Source organism: Chenopodium album, chromosome 5, assembly GCF_948465745.1.
Source record: "Chenopodium album chromosome 5, dcCheAlbu1.1, whole genome shotgun sequence".
In the NCBI taxonomy this organism is placed as follows: domain Eukaryota; kingdom Viridiplantae; phylum Streptophyta; class Magnoliopsida; order Caryophyllales; family Amaranthaceae; genus Chenopodium; species Chenopodium album.
The window spans coordinates 4,600,245-4,619,755 of NC_137838.1; the positions used below are offsets into that span (position 1 = coordinate 4,600,245).

Sequence of the window (19,511 nt, forward strand, 5' to 3'; positions counted from 1 at the left end):
TATTGATCTTGAAGGTCTCCACGAAACTTCCGTTTCTCTTTCTCTTCCCATTAAGAAATTGTCACAGAAACTTCAAAATACTCCATTATTTTTCTCTTAAATCAACAATATTTATTCAAAGTTTAATTCTTTATCTTTCATCACACTCTGCCCAAATCCCTACTACCTACTTTGGTAAGTTTAGTTTAATTTTTTTAATTATTTTATTTTCAAGTTTGCATTTTTTCAAGGATTAATTATTTTATTAATTATACTTTAAGTTGTACTATGTAGTAATTACTTCTTGTTCTTTAATCAAGTAATCTGCTTTAATTGCGGGTTTAATTTCATTTTCTGCGTAGTATGTTTGGTTGTTGGTTTAATTTAGTTATTGATTTGTTTTTTTAAATTTTTAATTTTTTTTCTTTAATTAAATAGTGACAGTGGGAGGGAATATATGTTTGTTTGAAATTAATTATGGGTTTTGCATTTTGTGCTTTAATCTGATTATTTCAAAGTATTATACTCTTTAATACTCGTAATTTATTAATTGTAACTGAATTTTTAATGGGTCATTGTTACTTCTTTAAGTCTCTAATTTCACATGCTATTGCTTGATGTTGGTGCATTTACAGTATGTATCTGGATTTGTGAATAATCATACTTTAGTGTTTTTTTTTAGGGTGTTGTGTTGTGGGAAAGGGTGTTGGTGTTTGTGGTGTGGCAGGGTGGAGGAGTTCTGTATTTTGATTTGGAGTTTGGGGCTAAGGTTGTGTTTTCTTGGACCCTCGTTATCAGTGATTAATGAGGCGTGCTCGAGTCACTTGAATTGGTGTACTGGTTGCTTTGATTTCATGGTTTGTAGTTTGTTTTGACACACTTAACCTTTAACTTTAAGAATCGCGGTTCAATTGGGGTGTGTGTTTTGTATCTAGGCTCTAGGTTCCATATTGCCTTAATGTTAGGAGAAAATTGGCTGGATTTTAGGGATTTGGTTTATAGGTTGATTGTTTGCTGTTATTTGAATTAATTGCTGACTAATTTTGAGTTTTAAGGTTTTAGTGAATTGTATATTAAAACTCTTAGGTGTCATATATAATGATTCTTGACAATTTGTTTGTTGTATTGCAGAAACTGAAAGGAAATAGGTTCATGGAGCAATTATTTCCTACTCATGATCATAGTTTTAACAATTATTTCTGGTGATAGTGTTACCAGCTAAAGTGATGAAGTACAACCAGGAGAAGATTGTCAGGTTGGAAATCTATTAGTGTTTTTTTATTTGTGTGCGTTGGTTATTCATTGATCAAGGATTGGTTCTTTTCATTTTGTATCTACTTCCCCACGATTTTATTTTTATAATGCGGAAAGAGCTAGGCCTATGTCTTAGGTCATTTCGGTGTGTTTTCATTTTTTCCAATTTGCCAGAGGATGCAAGTAGTGTGCAACTTGAATAAGATTTTTTAAGTTATAGATTGATATCTAGCCTATGTTTCATGTCTTGTACACTACTTGCATTTGTAATTCTTATTCTATTTCACTATGTTGACGGATTTTGTCCAAACGACCCCCAGTGTCATCAACAGTCTTATGGGGATTGATAATGTGTTTATTACAAATCGGAGGGAGTATTTTCTGTAAGGGTGCACTGGGGGGCATGGGAGGGTAGTTGTACTTTAGCCGTCTAAGTGCTAGTTGTTATTGTATTAACAATTTCAAAGCCATAGGTGTGCAACCATTGCAGTTGTATCTTAGCACTTTCTATATCTTTAATGATGCTTTGTTTAGCTATGCTTCTTGATAGTGCTTTTCATATTTTCCCAGTTATTGTTCAAGGTAATGCTTGTTATTCAGTCCCTTGTTAAATTTGCCTGTATACTCGTACTTATTTAGAAACTCCCCTCTTCCCCCCACCCTCCCCCCCCACCCCCCCAACAAAAAAAAAAGGTTTTTATTTGACTGTCACTTTTAAATTAGCTCGTAAATGGGCTGAACTGACTGCCTAGGGTGTCTACTTCAGGTTTCAGGACTGGGTTCCTCAGAAAAGTGCTGATGGGCAGTTTTACGTGCAAGATGACATTCGATTTGGCAATTTTAGAAGGGCGATAGGCTCGATCTCTCATAGGTTCAAAAGAGGATGCAGATCCTTTCCTCAACGTGTTAAATGGATCAGCAAATCTCTCAGTAGCAGTTCTTTACGCGAGTCATGGCCTAAAAAGAAAGTGCTAGACCCACAAGGCGCCTTTCTTCAGAGATGGAATAAGATATTTGTATTATCCTGTTTTATTGCAGTATCAATAGATCCTTTATTCTTCTACATCCCTGTTGTTAATGATGAGAAAAAATGCCTGGATTTGGACCATAAGTTAGAGATAACAGCCAGCGTTTTGCGGTCCTTCACTGATATTTTTTACTTGCTTCATATCATCTTTCAATTTCGAACTGGTTTTATTGCTCCCTCTTCTCGGGTATTTGGCAGAGGGGTTTTAGTTGAAGATGCTAAGGCAATTGCAAAAAGATATCTTTCTTCGTACTTCTGGATTGACATTCTTGCTGTACTTCCCTTACCACAGGTATGCATTTCTTTTCCTTAAAACTAACCATGTACGAAAAAAAAAATTTAGGATTCTGCTTGGCCATTGCTAAGATTGTGATTTGTGTTAATCTTCCTTTATACTTCTTTGTTAATTTTCCCTTTATTCATTCCTTTATACTTCCTCTATAGTCCTTGATCTTCAAGGATTTACTGTGCTACAGAGATTTATATTAAGCTGTTCTGGCTGTATTGGAAGAAACAAATGATAGGAAATGGGGAGGTTCTATCTCTTTTTGTTGGTCGCAAGTCTCGCAACTCGCAACCCTAGAGATAATTCTGAATGAATTGCAGTTTGCTTACAAACAAATAATGATTTGTTTGACTGTGCTTTCCACATGTAGTGAAAATAGCTTGACTGAAATAATTTTATTCCATTATGAAAGTAATTGTGTCAGATGATGTTTTTTTTTTTGGATGAAATTTATGCTTCTGTGTATTTCAGTCTAAACTTGTTCCTCCCATGCAATTATTAGTTACTCATGCGGTAATTGCTAGAGAACATATCGTTCTTAAGTGACTTTATAGGAAGTTGGTTTTAAGTTATTTTTGTTCCCGCTGTCCTTGTAAAGTATGAGTTTAAAAATCCATTACTATACTTAGTAAATTATTTATGTCTACCTTTTTATTGTTATCTTTCTTCAAAATTGTTTGTAAGGCTGTATTTAAGGGTAGATGGAAATTTTGAAAGTGGACGTATTTTGGGAATGCCTAAAATAGATTGATTTGTGGTTTGTTATTTATGGGCCGACAGAGTATTTTTTTTAATGTCTTATTTTATTTGGTTGGTTAATTGTTGCACTTATACTATTATTTGCAGGCGGCAATCTTAATTATCATACCCAAATTAGGAGGCTTCAGATCAGCAAACACAAAAAACTTGCTAAAGTTTATTGTAGTGTTTCAGTATGTTCCAAGGATTCTTAGAGTTTTCCCCTTATACAAAGAAGTTACTAGAACCTCTGGCATCTTGACTGAAACAGCATGGGCTAGTGCGGCCTTTAATCTCTTGCTTTACATGCTCGCAAGTCATGTGAGTGAGAAACTACACTACAACTTCTACTTGTTTACATTTTGTTCTGCTTTTCTAAATTGAGAAAGGGTGGTATATGAAATTTGTGAATCTAATATATAAGTTCTTATTGAATGGTGTTTCATTTTGCATATACAATGAACCTCTTTGGTTTTACATGTTGTTTGTTTGAATGAGTTTCTCTATGATATAGATGTTGACACATTTCTTGTGCTAAATACTTTGTTGATTGTTTTTTGTCTTCCACTTGGTATCATCAGATTCTCCACATTTGATGATTATGGATTATAGTCTTTTTAGACTACCACTAGACAGTAATGCATGTTTTGGGCTGGTTTGTTAGTATTTGAAAATTTCTTTTACTTTTTTGAAACTAAAGTGTGTTTGGAAACTAGGAAATGTGGTTTTAAGTTTTCAATTTTAACATAATTGGTATTTATGGCCCTTTTTAATGTTCACTATAGAACTTGCTATACAATTTGAAATTTCAAAACCAAAATGGCAGCAATACTGAACATGGCTTTATAGGTTTTTTCCCCTTCTTTTTGACACCTATGCTTTTCAAATGGGTTTGGACTTGGGATAATCACGTGGTTTTCTTCTCTTTGATGTTCCTTTTAGTTTATATTAGCTTATTTCCTAAATAATGTTTCATGTTTCATTTCTAATCCTCTATCTTTGCTGATTCTCATTAGGTAGTTGGAGCTTTTTGGTACTTATTTTCTATTGAACGGGAAACTACTTGCTGGAAAAAAGCCTGTAGAACGCTCCAACTATCTCATTGTGATATTGGTTCATTATATTGTGGCGTGGGTTCTGGAAATAACACTTATGTGAATGAGTACTGCTCTATCGACCCTGTTAAACCAGGTCCCTTTGATTTTGGAATGTTTCTTAATGCCCTTACATCTGGTGTAGTGGAGACAAAGGATTTCCCAAAGAAATTCTTATTCTGTTTCTGGTGGGGCCTACAAAATTTGAGGTTAGCACAAATATTTTTCTTGATATCCTTATATTTGGACTACGCTTTTTCCGAAGAAAAATATTTGTTTTGAGCATTGTTATCCTGGCTATGTTGACATTGTTTGATTTTTCCCATTTGCAGCTCACTTGGTCAAAACCTTCAAACAAGTACCTATATCTGGGAGAATTGCTTTGCCATTTTGATTGCCATTGCTGGTCTGGTGCTGTTTGCATTTCTTATTGGAAATATGCAGGTGGGTTTTGAACATTTCTTTTTCTTTTTTTTGTTCATTGGCAAAGTTGATAGTGGACATAAAAGCCAACTAACTTGAGAACTCCCTCCATCGATTGTGCTGAAGTGCCTCAACTTTATATGCAAAGCTTTCTAAGTCGTAGTGCATTTTGCTTCGTAGTTATGTTGGACATTTGTCTTCAGAAATGTTTTAATATTACTTAATGGTATGACAGACATATTTGCAATCCATAACAACACGACTGGAGGAAATGAGAGTGAAAAAACGAGATGCAGAGCAGTGGATGTCACACCGTCTTCTCCCTCAGGATTTAAGGGATAGAATCAGGCGGTATGAACAATACAAGTGGCAAGAAACAAGAGGTGTGGATGAAGAGAGGTTAATCCAGAACCTTCCAAAGGATTTACGGAGGGACATTAAGCGTCACCTTTGCTTGGATCTGGTTACTAGAGTGAGTTCCCTTGTTGCTCTTTCATACCGAATAATAAATATGAAATGTCAGGAAAGACATACTTGCGAATTATGAAAATAAACTGAATTGCCAAATAAATGCTTATGTTTTGCTTTTGACCCTTTTTCTTCCGTAGTACCCCCACATCCCGATTATCAACACTCTCTTTCCTCCTCAGCCTCCTCTCGGTCTTTTGCCTTATTGCCTCCCCCTCTGGTTTTCCACCATAGTGCATTTTCCTCTTCTCGAACTCCCTCTACTGCGAAGTAGGGGAAGGATGGGGAGTGGAGAGTCGAGGAGAGGGCAAGGGACTCAGGTAGGCTGTGTTAGGGGGTAGTGGAGTAGGAGAGACAGTTGCAAGAGGGTGGGTGGGAAAATTTTCGGTGGATAATAAAAAGTAAATCAAATGTAGAGATCTCATTCTTTGCTATTGCCTTCTAGGTTCCAATGTTTGAGAAAATGGACGATCAGCTGCTGGATGCAATGTGTGACTTTCTCAAGCCAGTGCTTTATACAGAAGATAGCTATGTCATCCGGGAAGGAGACCCGGTGGATGCAATGGTCTTTGTTATGCGTGGCAAACTGCTAACTATAACTACTAATGGTGGACGAACAGGGTTTTTCAATTCTGAATATTTGAAAGCTGGTGATTTCTGTGGTGAGGAACTACTCACCTGGGCCCTAGACCCTAGCCCATCATCCAACTTGCCTCTTTCAACTCGAACAGTCCAGACCCTCACAGAAGTTGAAGCTTTTGCTTTAATGGCTGAAGACTTGAAATTTGTGGCCTCTCAATTCAGAAGACTTCACAGCAAGCAACTTCGTCACACTTTCAGATTTTATTCCCAACAATGGAGGACTTGGGCGGCTTGCTTTATACAGGCAGCCTGGAGGCGGTATCATAGGAAGAAGATGGAGCTGTCACTCAAGGAAGAGGAGGATCGGTTACAAGATGCATTGGCAAGGGAAGCCGGTAGCTCTTCACCGAGTTTGGGTGCTACAATTTATGCCTCAAGGTTTGCTGCAAATGCGCTTCGTGCTTTACGGAAAAATGGGGCACGCAAAGCAAGGTTGCCTGAGAGAATATCACCCATGCTACTTCAGAAGCCAACAGAGCCAGATTTCTCAGTCGAAGATCAGTAGGAAAATGGAGCTGGAGGGAAGGGAGTCCATACTAGTTAGTTTGCGTTGTTGTGTAAAATGGTGTATTGATGTTAGGACCAATTCTAACACATTGGTTGAGCTAATCTGTGCATATTGTATATCTGTATTTAATCTACGTCAGTGTTTTTGTTAGCAAGCAGAGAAAGGTATGGCTAATGAATTTGTATATATTGTGCTAATCTGCTTCTCATGGAACTAACTACTGTGATTAATGACATACTGACCAGTTGAATTAGTTGTAGTCTTGCTACTATTGAACTTTATTATTGGGGTGGTGACATAAGAGTTGGATTGTGTTAGGAGGAGTTGCAAGTTCACAATGATTGTTCTACCAATGCTCGTTGTAATGCTGCCTCATGGACATTTTTACCATTAACCTGTTAGTTCAGTGCTAATAAAAGGGGTGGCAACACAGAGTTGGACTGCAAATCGCGGTACTTGATCTATAGTGTCCATTTAGAATGTGGACTCAGTTATATTTTGTCTTTGTTCAGTGCAAGCCATGGAGACTATTAGGATCTTCTAGTTCATTAAATATGGGAAGATCAGTTACACAAAGATATCTAATAAAATGTTATTAAATCTGTATTAATGTGTACTTGTCATAATGTGTACTTGTCAAAATATGGAATTATCATCTTTCGTACTGTAATTGTTTTTAATTATTGTGACTAGCATTGTGGGTAGATTCCCAATACAGGTTTTCACAAGAGAGGACACAAAAGGTTCCGACAATGAAATGAAGTTTCCTTGATAAAAAAAATCTCATACTATGTAAATAATCCAAGAGTGCAACAGTTTTTACAAAATTTATTCATTCATCATATGACAGAGCTACAAAATCAAGTACTCCGTATGTCTTTGATGCCGAGCCGTGCCTTCTGTACCTTCTAGAAAGGGTTGATTGGATTCAAATTCAAAAATCATCTTGAGGTCTACCTGGTTTAAAAATTTAAATTCCACTGTCAAAGCAACAGAATAAAAATAGTCAGATAGTAACAGTCAACATAAACTCGAGTAAAATGAACTTTAAATGTTGTTTAGGGAAAGAAAATATAAAAAGAACTATTGTACTGTTCTACTGCAAAATCTTAACAAGCCCAAGTTTCATGAAGATAGATAAATCAGGAAATCAACAGTCAATGTTTATTATAAATAAAAATACAGTACATGAAGTTTGAGGGTGTGAGGAGGCAAAAGTATCTAAAGTACCATACTTCATTCAGCTTCTTACTTCTTTTGAGATTGTTTAGGAAAACAAGAATGCAGGACAGAAACATGCAATGCAGATTCAAAGACAAACAGAGGCTCCGAGCATTGGTGCATATTACCTTGAAGGCTTGAATTGGTAGGCATGGTAGCTAGTCGGTCCATAATGAGTCGAACACATGAAAGGCATACAGATATCAGATCCTCATTTACATGGGTATGAAGCCAGTGCACACTCTGCTCTTGCCATTGCCAACTCTCAATTAAAGGTCTCTCAGCAAGTTCTTTGGCCTTGCCTGTATGAAAAATGGCATAAATCACAGAACATAAAGCACTCATCAGCTACAGATTTCCTCTGTATACATCAGTCATCAACTAAGAAAAGCAAGTGTGAATCATTTTACTTGCACAACATACCTGCAGGACTGATAATGTAGATATGTATGGCATCACAATTCCCTTTGGGTGCATTCTTCAGGAACTCTACAGCTGCCAACAATTAAAAGTACAGGGAAAAAGTAGCTAATTCTTCAATATTGATAAATCATCAGCATCAATAGTAGCTCACAAGTCAAAAAAAAAAAAAAAAAAAAAAAAAAAAAAAAATTAAAAACAACCAGTCAAGAAACATCAATGTGAGTGAGGATTGGCACGGGGATATTCAAAACCAACAGCCAACTCAGGAAAAATAGTTTTTATCAGAGACCTGGATATAAGAAACTAAAGAAAGCAATTGCTGTTCAATATTCCAAAAATCGCAAAATTAAGGCAAAACTCTAAGAAAGCAATATAAGTCACTTACATATACAACCATTTATTAGCCTCACAAAAAATGTTTATGTGCTTCACAAAGGCATGGTGAGAAAATTCCCAGAGAATTTCTCTGTCACCTCCTCCAGTTAGGCTATTAAAAGAACCTGCAGTACCAAGACAACAAGAACAATTATCAATATACGCACAGAGAATCCGTAGCATCTGCAAGTAGAGCGCCACAATAGAAACTCTAAACAATTACTAGAATGATGAATAGTAGATATTATGCTAATTTCTGAGAGATAAAATTAAATTAGTTGAAGGATATAAAAGTGAATAGTACAAGACAATTGATACATGATTCAGATTATCCTCAGACAACAGTTCAAAACTAAATTTATGTAATGCAGGAAAGTCAAGGTTATCATGCAGACAACATAAAACACTCAACAAGTTTTATGATGTTTTCTCAATCATCATATAGATACACAGAGCATGTATGACATAAGAATCTGTTTTATCCCAACTACTGTCTATTGCAATACTAGTGTTAGGACTTAGGAAGATCAGTTTCTCAAGAGAAGATAAACATTTCATTTAGATCATGTACTATATAAACCGACTCCTCTCCCGGTAAAAAGAACAATCTGCTGCAAGCATATAGGAAGAAATGGTCAAATAATGCAAAACACAGAAGTAGCAGTAGCTATATATTCACTTCACTATTTCCACTTGGCTTCACTAGCTGATGGAAGACAGAAACACATATTTCAGTTGTGATTAAGAAGTCCACACTAATCATTACAGTTCATTTACAATTTCAATAGTTCCGATTTGCAAATGACAAACTTGAAAGTGAGAATGAGTTACCTTCATAACTGATGTTATTCTGACACATCAGCCTCTACGAACTAGTGAGCATAGATAGTTTGATGCTATCAAATTGTTATAAATGTCTCACCAGTAATCACCACAAGTACATGCACCATCTTCAAAATGATGGAATCTCTTTCTATCTCGAATAACGATCTTTCTTTGAGTGACTTTGGACATGAACTTCATAAAAGTGTGACAGTCACCACAAATACGAAGGTTCTTCAAAATCAATATAGATGATCTCTCAGGTGTGTTCAGAATCCCAAAGGCCAGAGCAAGTTTCTCACTGTGGTAAAGGAGCTGATTATGTTTTTGCTCCTCCTCCACATCATGAAGAACGAATTCTGTTTTGGGCACATACCCTGTCAGCTTCAAACGTCCATAATATTCCTCTAAGAGTGTGTGAATCTGTTCCACTGAATCATGCCCCTTATCAGCTGTATGGAAAGTATAAAGCTTATTCTTGATGTGAATCCAGCTGGTTGCTGGTTCTTTAGACATTCCCCGAGTTTTCATCAGCTCTCTTATTTCTTCCACTTTATCCCATCTACTGTGAGAGGCATACAAATTAGACAACAGCACATATGTCCCTGATTTAATTGTATCCATATGGAAGAGCCTTTTGGCAACTTTCTCAGCAAGTTCAATGTTGCAATGGATCCTACATGCACCAAGAAGGGCCTCCAAAATTACAGAATCAGGTTCAATAGGCATACTTTCAACTAATGCCTCAGCTTCAGAAAGTTGACCAGCCCGACCGAGAAGATCAACCACACAAGTATAATGGTACACCAATGGCTTGATCCCATAATCTTTGCACATGGAATTCAAATAGGCCCTTCCTTCTGCTAATAGCCCTGCACGGCTACATGCACATAATATACCCAGAAAACTAATCTGATCTGGCAAAACCCCTTCAGCTTCCATCCTCCTGAAATATCTTATGGCTTCTTTACCCAGACCATTGTGCGCACAGCCTGCCAAAACCGCATTCCATGTGATTAGATCTCTCTCAGCCATGTCCTCAAAAATAGAAAATCCACTCTCACTTCCGAATTTGAAATACATAGTTATCAAAGCATTATTAACAAATAGGCATGAGTCAAACCCAAGCTTGCTGAGGAATCCATGAATCTGCTCCCCAAGCTTCATGGCACCAGCACTTCCACAAGCACTTAGAATACTTGTAACTGTTAACTCATTAGGTCTCAACTGTCTAGCCAACATGTCACCAAACAAATGCAGGGCTGCATCAACATCACCAGCTTGCACATAAGCCGACACCATAGCAGTCCAAGACACAACATCGTGTTCAGGCATTTTTTCAAAGGTGTCACGAGCTTTTTTAAGCATGTCATTGTGTGATAACCCAGTTATCAGAGAATTCCAGGCAGTAATGTCCTTCACTCCCATTGTACTAAATACTTGAGAAACATCTTCTATATTCTTGCACTTGGAATACATAGAGATCAATGCATTTGCAACAAAGGAATTATGCTGACAGCACCTTTTGATTGCCAGGGCATGCATTTGTTTTCCTGTTTCAATTGCTCCAAGGCTAGCACTGGCATATATACAGCTAGTGAAACAAGAATCAGTGGGAAAGTTTCCTAAACTATGGAACCCTGTAAACATATGAAGAGCATCTTCACATCTTTCAGTTTGTGCAAGTCCAGAGATCATGGCTGCCCAAGAGGCTGAGTTCCTAGTTGGCATTCGCATAAATACATCTTTTGCCTCATCAATCATTCCATTTTGGGAATACCCTGCGATCATAGCATTCCATGTTATTATGTTTGGATTCTGAATTTCTTTGAATAAGGCTTCAGCATCCATGATTCTTCCATTCTGAGTATATGCAGTCATCATAGCAGTTTGTGAAAAAACGGTTGGTTCAGGAATCCTCTTATAGAATGCAATCGCATCATCCAATCTTCCACACTGAGAAAATGCAGTGATCATTGTTGTCCATGAGTATTCGTTCCTTTGTGGCATTCTACTGAAGAAGTCAACTGCCATGTCCAACCTCCCACATCTTGAATAGGCATTTAAAATTGCAGTGCCAATAACTACATCCTCCTCATACCCAGTTTTTATCACAATGCTCAGCAAGCTATCAACTAAATCCAAAGCCTCCAAACCAATTACAGCTGATAAAGCAACAACATACATGGGCTGATCGGGCATCGAACCAGTACGGTGAATCCTCCCAAATACATTCCAAGCTTCCACAAAACTATTAATCTCAACATACCCAGATAACATTACCATCCAAGAAACCAGATTCTTCTCCGGCATTTGCTCGAAAAGCTCCCTTGCTTCCCTCATCATACCACCATGACAATACCCAGTAATCATAGTGTTCCAAGAAGCAATATTTCTCCGAGGCATGTCATCAAACAACTTCTTGGCATAAACCAAATCCCCATTCTGCACATACCCAGTAATCAAAGCATTCCAAGTAATGACATTCTTCTCCGGCATAGAATTAAACACTCTCCTAGCCTCCTCAAGTCGACCAACTTTAGCATACCCAGCTAACATTGCAGTCCAAGTTCTCACATTTCTTCCAGAAAATGCGTCAAAAAGCACCTGAGCATCCATAATCCGGTTGTTTCGGGAATACCCAGAAATCATAGTGTCCCAACTAACAGAATCTCTGTGAGACATTTTGTCGAACACTTGGCGGGCATCATCAATTTTACCAAGTTTGCTTAGATCTCGGATTCTTTTGTTGCACCGGAAAAGATAAGATTCCGGCGACGTGGGCCCCAGGAATTGTACGGATTGAGTTGAGAAAGTACGAGGAACAGAGAAAAGACGACGAGTCATTGTCACTACCTTGCTTCAGTTCATTCTTATAATAGCCGGTGTTCTTAATTGCAGATATTCGCGCGCAAATAAGAGCACCCAATAATGGCTTATGTATTGTACTGGTAAATTATATTGATGTGGACATGTGGTTAATTCGGATTGGATAGGATAATTTCGAGTTTGAATTTATAGACGATTAGTTTTAAATTTGGTGGTCAAGGACGCTTTTATTTTTCAAAATTTGGCAAAACTTGATAATTATTTTAAAAACATTTACGTAAGCTAATACAAATGCATAAATGTAATTATAGCATTAGTTAAATAAAATTACTTAAAATGAGTTTACAATTACTACTATTCAATTTGTCAAACTACGAGTGATGTTACTGGTAAAACCGTAAAAGAGAAGGGGTGAGGGTGTTTAGCTAGGGGAAGGGGGTTAAATTGAGCCGTAAATTAGAAACCAAGCCGATAAGGTACATACACACTAACACGCGTGTAGACGGTGTAGTACGTTCTTGAAGCTTGAAGTTTATCATTTGGCCAGAAATTGTCCATCTGAGAAGAAATGGGCGGAATAGGTTGACAATCAACTGATGGATATACAACAAAATGATCAAAATAGATGATATTAGCACTTTAGTGGGGCCTATTTATTCTTAGTATTACTTTGTCAATTCTTGTTCAATAGATTCCAATTTGATAGAATCAAACCCTATTCTTGATATCAATAGAAATTAGCTACGAACAACGTATCATCCATGTGATCTTAAAAACATCGATATATCACGATACGAAGAACACATATATACTCGAATAATACTTGAATCTTGTCATAGGAAATATTTGAGGTGCACTGCATTGTCTATTTAGGAAAAACGAGCCCCTTGGTTGATGAAGAATCACGAAGAGAACTGACCTCCCGCTTCAGAAATGACGGCAGGGAGAAGGCAGCAGTGTGAACCTGCACTTATCAAGCATAATTCCAAGTTAAATAAAGTACACCATGCTATAAGTTCCAGAAGCTCTCCAGTGGAAGCAAAACAATAATACAAATAATAGACGAGGTAAGACCAAGTGAAAACCCTCTACTTTACACTTCTTGACACATAAATGTCTGATAGCAAGTTGATCAGTTATTTTGGAGAGTAAAGAACATAACTACTGCGAGGAGAATCAGCAGGGTGGCGATGTGCGTGCTGCTGTATGACTTAAAGCTAATAAATGAAGCACAACAAAGAACATAGCTAACATAAAAGAAGGGGGATGGAAACATTTATAGTGAAGAAATATTTATTCAATTCTCAAGACCAAAGGCAAATAGAGTATTATTCTCCAAAATTAATACTGTAGCAATAGTATGCTACAAGACTAGTATAGATAGCATATCCTTACCTCAGAATTATAAAATCTGAGTTCTCTTCGATGCTTGGCTGCTCCTTCGATCTTCTCAATAGGGTTTATTGGATTCAAAAAATCAACTGGTGGGCCCTCTGTTGAACAAAGTATAAATCCAATAACACCACTGAAAATGAAACAAAATCATTCAGTCAATAAAATGAGTTTTGGATACCCGTGTCAAATTTGCAATTGATGAAACAAAATTTTAGTGATCCAAAATTTTAATGCAAAAAAGAACAGATGAAACAGGAGATCAATAATCTATGTTCTCCAATAATATTGCAACAATTGGAGTTTTTAGTTTTGCGCTATTCATCACTCTTCCTTGACAATATAATATAATTTATACGTTAATCAAAATATAGTCACGTGGGATCTTGTTAGGTCTCATAAAATACTTCCACAATATCAACTTTTTATAATTTTTCTTCTTATAATTATAGAAATCTTTCTAGCTTGTAAGACTACTTCCCCTCCATCTCCTTCCTCTTTTCCTCCTCAGTCTTCACTCTTCTTATCACTCTCTTACTTGTCACTCAATTTTCAGCAAATTTTCAGCAATGAATAGGCCAAATTTACAAACACTTCTTTGCTCAATTAACTTGCTGATGTTTATGCCATGGTTTGATAGTAGGAAAACAATTTGGAGGAATAGAATTAGTTCCAGAAAAGAAATTGGGGGGAAGAAAAAGTTGAACTAAATAATTGACTATGGAGATGGATTTAACAATTCTGTGGAATCGGATTAGGTCCAGAAAGGAGAAGTTTAAGAAAAGAAAGAAAAAATTAAAAATTGAGATCCCAAATAAATCATAGCATATGGAGACTTAGAGACTCACATTTTTGCTTACATTCAGTTGTACGTGTAGGTATTCAGGAGATTGCTCAAGAAAAGGGTGGAGTACCCAAATTCACAGGGAAGGAAGTAAGGGGCAAACCCACCCCTTCAGTCAGGTGCTCAGGTCCAGAGAGGTCATTAACAGAGTTAGGTCGGTGAAGTGAGTAAACCCATGGAAGTGTAGCAACTATGCATAACAATTTGTTTTATAAACAATAAGCATAACTTATAAATAATGCTAAAGAAAGAAAACAAGGCCTCAAGCACTCAAAGTATTTTAGTCATTAGATATCTTTAGTACTTGTTCTTCTAAGGTTGTTCAGGAAATAAGATTGCACATACATACCAAGCTAATATGAAGATAAACAGAGACTTCAAGCATTAGGTCATATGTACCTTGGATAGGTTGGCACACTAGTCCATGCATAATGAACAGAACCCTTGAAAATTTCGCGGCAGATTGATATCATATCCTCAATAAGATGAGTATGAAGCCACATACTCTCTGCCATGTTACAAAGTACACCACCAGGCCTCAAAGCTCTTGCCAATGTCTCAAAAAAGGGTTTCTCAACTAGTTCTTGTGCAGGACCTGCGTGAAATGCAGTAATCACTTCAGAGCATAAGATAAAAATCAACTGTGATATATTTTTCTCCACCCAGCATCAATCCCATGACCACTCTAAAATAGCAATAACTCATATTAAATGTAAATTTTAAAGCAACAATATTTATTTAAACTTTTAAAGTAATCAACTTCTAAATTTTAAAACTACAATATTTATTTTTCTCCACCCAGCATCAATCCCATGACCACTCAGAAATGCACAAGCCAATTAATTTACTTATACAACTTACCTACAGGATCTGAAGAATCAACAACTATGGCATCATACTTTCCTTTTTGTGAATTTTTCAAAAATTCCACAGCTGCCAGAAAATAGAGAATTAGAAGAAAAAAAAATTGTTACATAGTCAGGAAATAGGCTCCAATTTTGATGAATCAACATACCAATAAAAGCTCACAAAACAAAATTAAAAAGTATGTAGTCAAGACACGTACCATCACCAACGTGAAGAGTGACGCGGGGGTCTTCAAACCCAAGAGCCAACTCAGGAAAAAATTTCTTAGAAACCTGGATGTAAAAAAATTGCTGTTCAATCTTTTAGTTCACACAAAAATACCTAAGGAAAAGTAATTTAAGACACATACATCTATAACCATTTCATCAATCTCACAAATATCTATATGCTCCACAGAAGTATGGCGAGATATCTCACGGAGAACTCCGCCATCACCACCACCGACAACAAGAACCTGCATTACCATGTCAAACAGAATACTATCAGACGTACACACTTCACAGAGCACTAGCTTCTGCAAATAGAGTGCAATAACACAATTTATACAAACATTTCATCACTGATGGATAACATTATAGTGCAGCTTAGAGCAGTGGATGGGACTCGTGGATGGAGATAAGCAGAACCAATTGAAACATACTTCTAACTGAGTCAATCTTTTAGACAACTGATACATTATCAAAGTTGTCCACAGAGAATTTCACCAAGAACTTCGAATGGAACAAATACAAGCAGTCAAGCAGACATAAAAAAGATAATAAAAAAAAATTGAGAAGAGAGCACAGCACAGTGCTTCGCAAGATGTTCTTATCCACAAAAGAGGAAGAATGGTAGGATAAAAAGTAGGGATGAGAAGTGAGGAGGGTTTTCACTGCCAATCATACTATCACACTCTCACTCATCCAGTAAATGATTGATGGGTAAAACATACTGGTCTATGCTTTAGCTGAAAAAATCCTCTCCTTGGAGGCCTATAATCCCTATATACTCAATATGAACATCAAAACAAGTCAAAAACAACAATGCAAGCTATGCAGAGATTAGGTCTGCATATCAAATTGAGATGAATATGCCAACATTAAAGTGTATTAACAAACAACAGGGAGTGTGATATAGTCCGTAAGATCCATCTCCCAGCACATCTGATAACATATATAGATAAATAAATACAGAATAGCTGTCTGATCCAGGCATATATGAAAAAATACTCACGAATAAAGAAATACTCACATTTTTGGGGGATTCAATAGAACAAAGTGGAAGATGGACTATCATCTCTTGGTATGCAAATTCATCTTTGTCACTTAACTGAACAATGCCATCAAGAACTAGCACATTCCCATAGTTTGTTGACTGCAAGCATTAACATGTATCAAAATGTTAGACAATTTAAACAGATTTCTAAATAGCACTCTCTAGCACAAAAGACAATATTAAGAGCTTAACCTCAAAGACAAGGACTTCTTGGTACAATGATTTTTCCTGGAACAAAATCTTCTCCACTTTAATCGAGTGCGCTACTCCTAAAAAGAATAATACAAGGCAATTAGTTGTAATAGCTATGCATTCATCTTCTAATTATCATTGCTCCAACCTTTTAAGTCATTTCATGTAGTTAATTCGTCAAGGGAGTAAAAGCAGTAAAATCTAAAAGCTTAGAGCACAAACAGGAAATATTTAACGAATCCTAGCCAAAGTGATTAAATCATGGAGAAAAAATTAATTAAACAATATCAAGACCATTTATCGTTGATAATGCTTACCAGGCCACATTGGATTATTGTAATAAAGCTGCTTCCCGCCTTTACATGCCATAAACAAAACCAAAAGGACAAAACAATCAATACTTTGTGCAAATTAGATGCAACCAACAATCACACAACCGATTCAATCCAAAGAAAAAGTATAAGTCAAATATTGGGATAATGACCAGAGGATGACCGAGCTTCTGTGAACCACCCGGAAACGACAGTTGAATGGCATTTGGCATCAGATTCAGGAACAGCGGCTCTCGCCTTGAGGCAACATGAAGGGATTGCCTTTTCACCAATGTCATTCACCTTCCCATCCATAATCTTCTGGCATCCCAAACCTCTTTCTACGCCGCCTTCCATAGAATAATCTCTTCTTTTCCTGTGTCTCCAGTCTCTAAAACATCAGCCAAAAACACCTCAAATTATAATCACAATAGATATCTCTCTTTATATATAAGAACCCCATCACTAATCACTCATTATTCACATATATACTACTAATAATCACCAAAAATAGGGACTTCCCTAAATAACATATAGATATCTGATTTCAGTGTCATTTATAAAAAGGAAACATTAATCAATGAACTCCTCAAAAGACTAGAATTTGGAACTGAATATTAGAACAACATATATTTTTACCCAAATAAACTATTGTTCTCAAATTTGGTAATACTCAAAAAAAGGGCAAATAAAAATATTGGAGTATTAAGACTATTAACTAAACTGTAATTACACCAATCGACTAGTAATTATGTCGTAATAATTCCTAAATTGAATTATATATACGAGTAATATAATAATCTTATTTTTCTTGGAGCAGCTAGGGTTTAACAGAAGTAAAGAAAGATAAAAACGAAACCTCAAAATTAAATGAATTCAGAGAAAACCCAATAAATTAAGAAAAAAATGATTTTTAAAAAAAAAAAACGAAATGCAAGAAAAGTATTTACAGAAAATACAAGAAATGGAGGAGAGAGAAAGAGACAATACCCTGCTATGGACGATGTTGAATTCGTTAATTACCTTCTTCTTCGAATTGAAATGGGTATCAGAAATTGAGCGGGAAAAAGTGGAAATTACAGAAAAAATCAACAGAAGAAAAAAGAAATTTAAGGGTTCTTCTTTTTCCTTCTTCAACTCAAATTTGCAATTGCAATGTGTTAATTTTTTATTTTCATTTTTTAAAATTTTGTTGGTTTGTGGCTTTGGCAAGTTCGAGAATTTAGAAATGGATGTATTTCCTTTTATATTCTCGCGTAGGTGCATTTATTAAAGCAATAAAAAAATACAAGTTCTACTCTAAAATTTTTATTTATTTATTTTTTTAAGGTGGACCATGATCATATTTTAACTTTCAAGGTTTTTTGATTTAGTATTCACAAGTGAAATACTTGGGAGTAGAGGGGATGGTAAGAGAATTTCTATCCAAGTATTCTTGTTTAGTAGGATTTGAACTCCACATCACTAAGATATAACGTAAGAGTCTTATTGAATGAGTCAATACTTTATTGGTACTTTACTCTAAATAATTGCAACAGTTTGCCTCAACATATTTACGGTATACACTACTTGTACTTTCATATGGAGTACTAATGTATTCCCACCAATTTTTAATAATTGTGTATACATGTCGGTGTACAACTTTGGCGGTTAATATCTTTTACCAAAAAAAACATACGATGTTTTGAAATAATAAATATCCATTTATATGTTACGGAGTATTAATAATACTTGGTCAAAATTAGTACTCCGCATATAAATATTAAATAGTGTAAAAATAAAAATGATGCAATTATAAAAAAAATTAAAAAAATAATATAAAAAATAAAAGTAACAGTAATAATTCCTATTACTCCATTTTTTTTTTTTTTTTTTTTTTTTTTTTTTTTTTTTTTTTGAAAAACCACTCCATTTATTTGTTTTATTTGTCAATATTATACTCCGTAGTTTTTTTGCATGTAATTTGAAGACTTTTAATGCTAAAAGTCATGTAGTACTACGTATAAAAATCTAGAAGCATTTAATTGCTTTTCCTTTAAAAATAATGTTGGGTCCATGGAGTAAAGGTCCATGGAGTAAACAGTAAAGGTCCTTGGAGCCTTGGAGGTGGCAAGGGCCGCAAGGGCATATTTATCACATGTATGGGACACCGAGTCACTGTCAGTGGCGGAACCAGAATTTTTAAGAGAGGGAGCCTAAAATCATATCTATGTATGTGTAATTTCGCAAATTTTGACTACTATTAAATTTGTTGATTACATTTACTATAAAAATATAAAATAAAAAATAAAACTACAAAATTTTAGTTGCTTGAATTGAACTCTTGACCTCTTACCCACAATCACATGGCAAAAACCAACTCCTCTACACTACAACTTCTAACAAGTATAAGCTAAATTTATTATGGGTTTTTCTAAGCTATGCCCTTAAGGTTGTTGAGTTTCTAAGGTGTGCCTATGCTTTTTCAAAATTACAAGTTGTGCCCTCCAACTTAAGTTGTTTAATCAACCGTACCCTCTGACGTAAACTCGACCTTAGAATTGTAAATAAATAGGAAGTAAT

General features: G+C 35.8%; 2 protein-coding genes and 1 pseudogene across 4 annotated transcripts; 1 reads left to right on the forward strand and 2 right to left on the reverse strand.

The window, feature by feature from the left end:
* Positions 1 to 6,672, forward strand: LOC145631607 (cyclic nucleotide-gated ion channel 1-like). Its single transcript, XM_081683719.1, has 8 exons — positions 1 to 174; positions 1,111 to 1,234; positions 2,000 to 2,552; positions 3,393 to 3,605; positions 4,301 to 4,587; positions 4,711 to 4,822; positions 5,037 to 5,273; positions 5,715 to 6,672. Exons 2-8 carry the CDS (start codon positions 1,206 to 1,208, stop codon positions 6,414 to 6,416), a joined length of 2,133 nt encoding a protein of 710 aa, XP_081539845.1. The 5' UTR covers positions 1 to 174; positions 1,111 to 1,205; the 3' UTR covers positions 6,417 to 6,672.
* A 564-nt stretch (positions 6,673 to 7,236) lies between these two features.
* LOC145630131 (pentatricopeptide repeat-containing protein At2g02980, chloroplastic pseudogene) lies at positions 7,237 to 12,186 on the reverse strand (annotated as a pseudogene). The gene is made up of 4 exons (XR_014112013.1): positions 9,270 to 12,186; positions 8,064 to 8,563; positions 7,769 to 7,942; positions 7,237 to 7,376 (listed from the first exon to the last, which is right to left on the reverse strand). The product of XR_014112013.1 is annotated as a pentatricopeptide repeat-containing protein At2g02980, chloroplastic pseudogene (transcript).
* A 203-nt stretch (positions 12,187 to 12,389) lies between these two features.
* LOC145630132 (spermine synthase-like) lies at positions 12,390 to 18,171 on the reverse strand. Of its 2 annotated transcripts, none has more exons than XM_081682378.1 (11): positions 17,940 to 18,171; positions 17,123 to 17,325; positions 16,956 to 16,994; positions 16,639 to 16,715; positions 16,423 to 16,545; positions 15,542 to 15,646; positions 15,392 to 15,464; positions 15,187 to 15,258; positions 14,725 to 14,920; positions 13,485 to 13,614; positions 12,390 to 13,053 (listed from the first exon to the last, which is right to left on the reverse strand). In XM_081682378.1, the coding sequence occupies exons 2-11, from the start codon at positions 17,304 to 17,306 to the stop codon at positions 12,955 to 12,957; spliced, it is 1,098 nt and encodes a 365-aa protein (XP_081538504.1). In that variant the 5' UTR covers positions 17,307 to 17,325; positions 17,940 to 18,171; the 3' UTR covers positions 12,390 to 12,954. The 2 variants fall into 2 exon arrangements, with proteins under 2 accessions (XP_081538504.1, XP_081538503.1); XM_081682377.1 differs by having other exon boundaries at positions 17,123 to 17,340.
* Between the last annotated feature and the right edge of the window lie 1,340 nt (positions 18,172 to 19,511).

Excerpts from the sequence above, each read along its gene's own strand:
- LOC145631607 (XM_081683719.1), top strand. The coding sequence starts at position 1,206 with ATGAAGTACAACCAGGAGAAGATTGTCAG. Across the intron at positions 4,823-5,036 it reads TTCTTATTGGAAATATGCAG|ACATATTTGCAATCCATAAC; the intron begins GTGGGTTTTGAA and ends ATGGTATGACAG. Across the intron at positions 5,274-5,714 it reads GCTTGGATCTGGTTACTAGA|GTTCCAATGTTTGAGAAAAT; the intron begins GTGAGTTCCCTT and ends ATTGCCTTCTAG.
- LOC145630132 (XM_081682378.1), bottom strand. The coding sequence starts at position 17,306 with ATGGAAGGCGGCGTAGAAAGAGGTTTGGGATGCCAGAAGATTATGGAT. Across the intron at positions 14,921-15,186 it reads TGATTCTTCAGATCCTGTAG|GTCCTGCACAAGAACTAGTT; the intron begins GTAAGTTGTATA and ends CATTTCACGCAG. Across the intron at positions 13,054-13,484 it reads TCAGATTTTATAATTCTGAG|GTTCACACTGCTGCCTTCTC; the intron begins GTAAGGATATGC and ends TGATAAGTGCAG.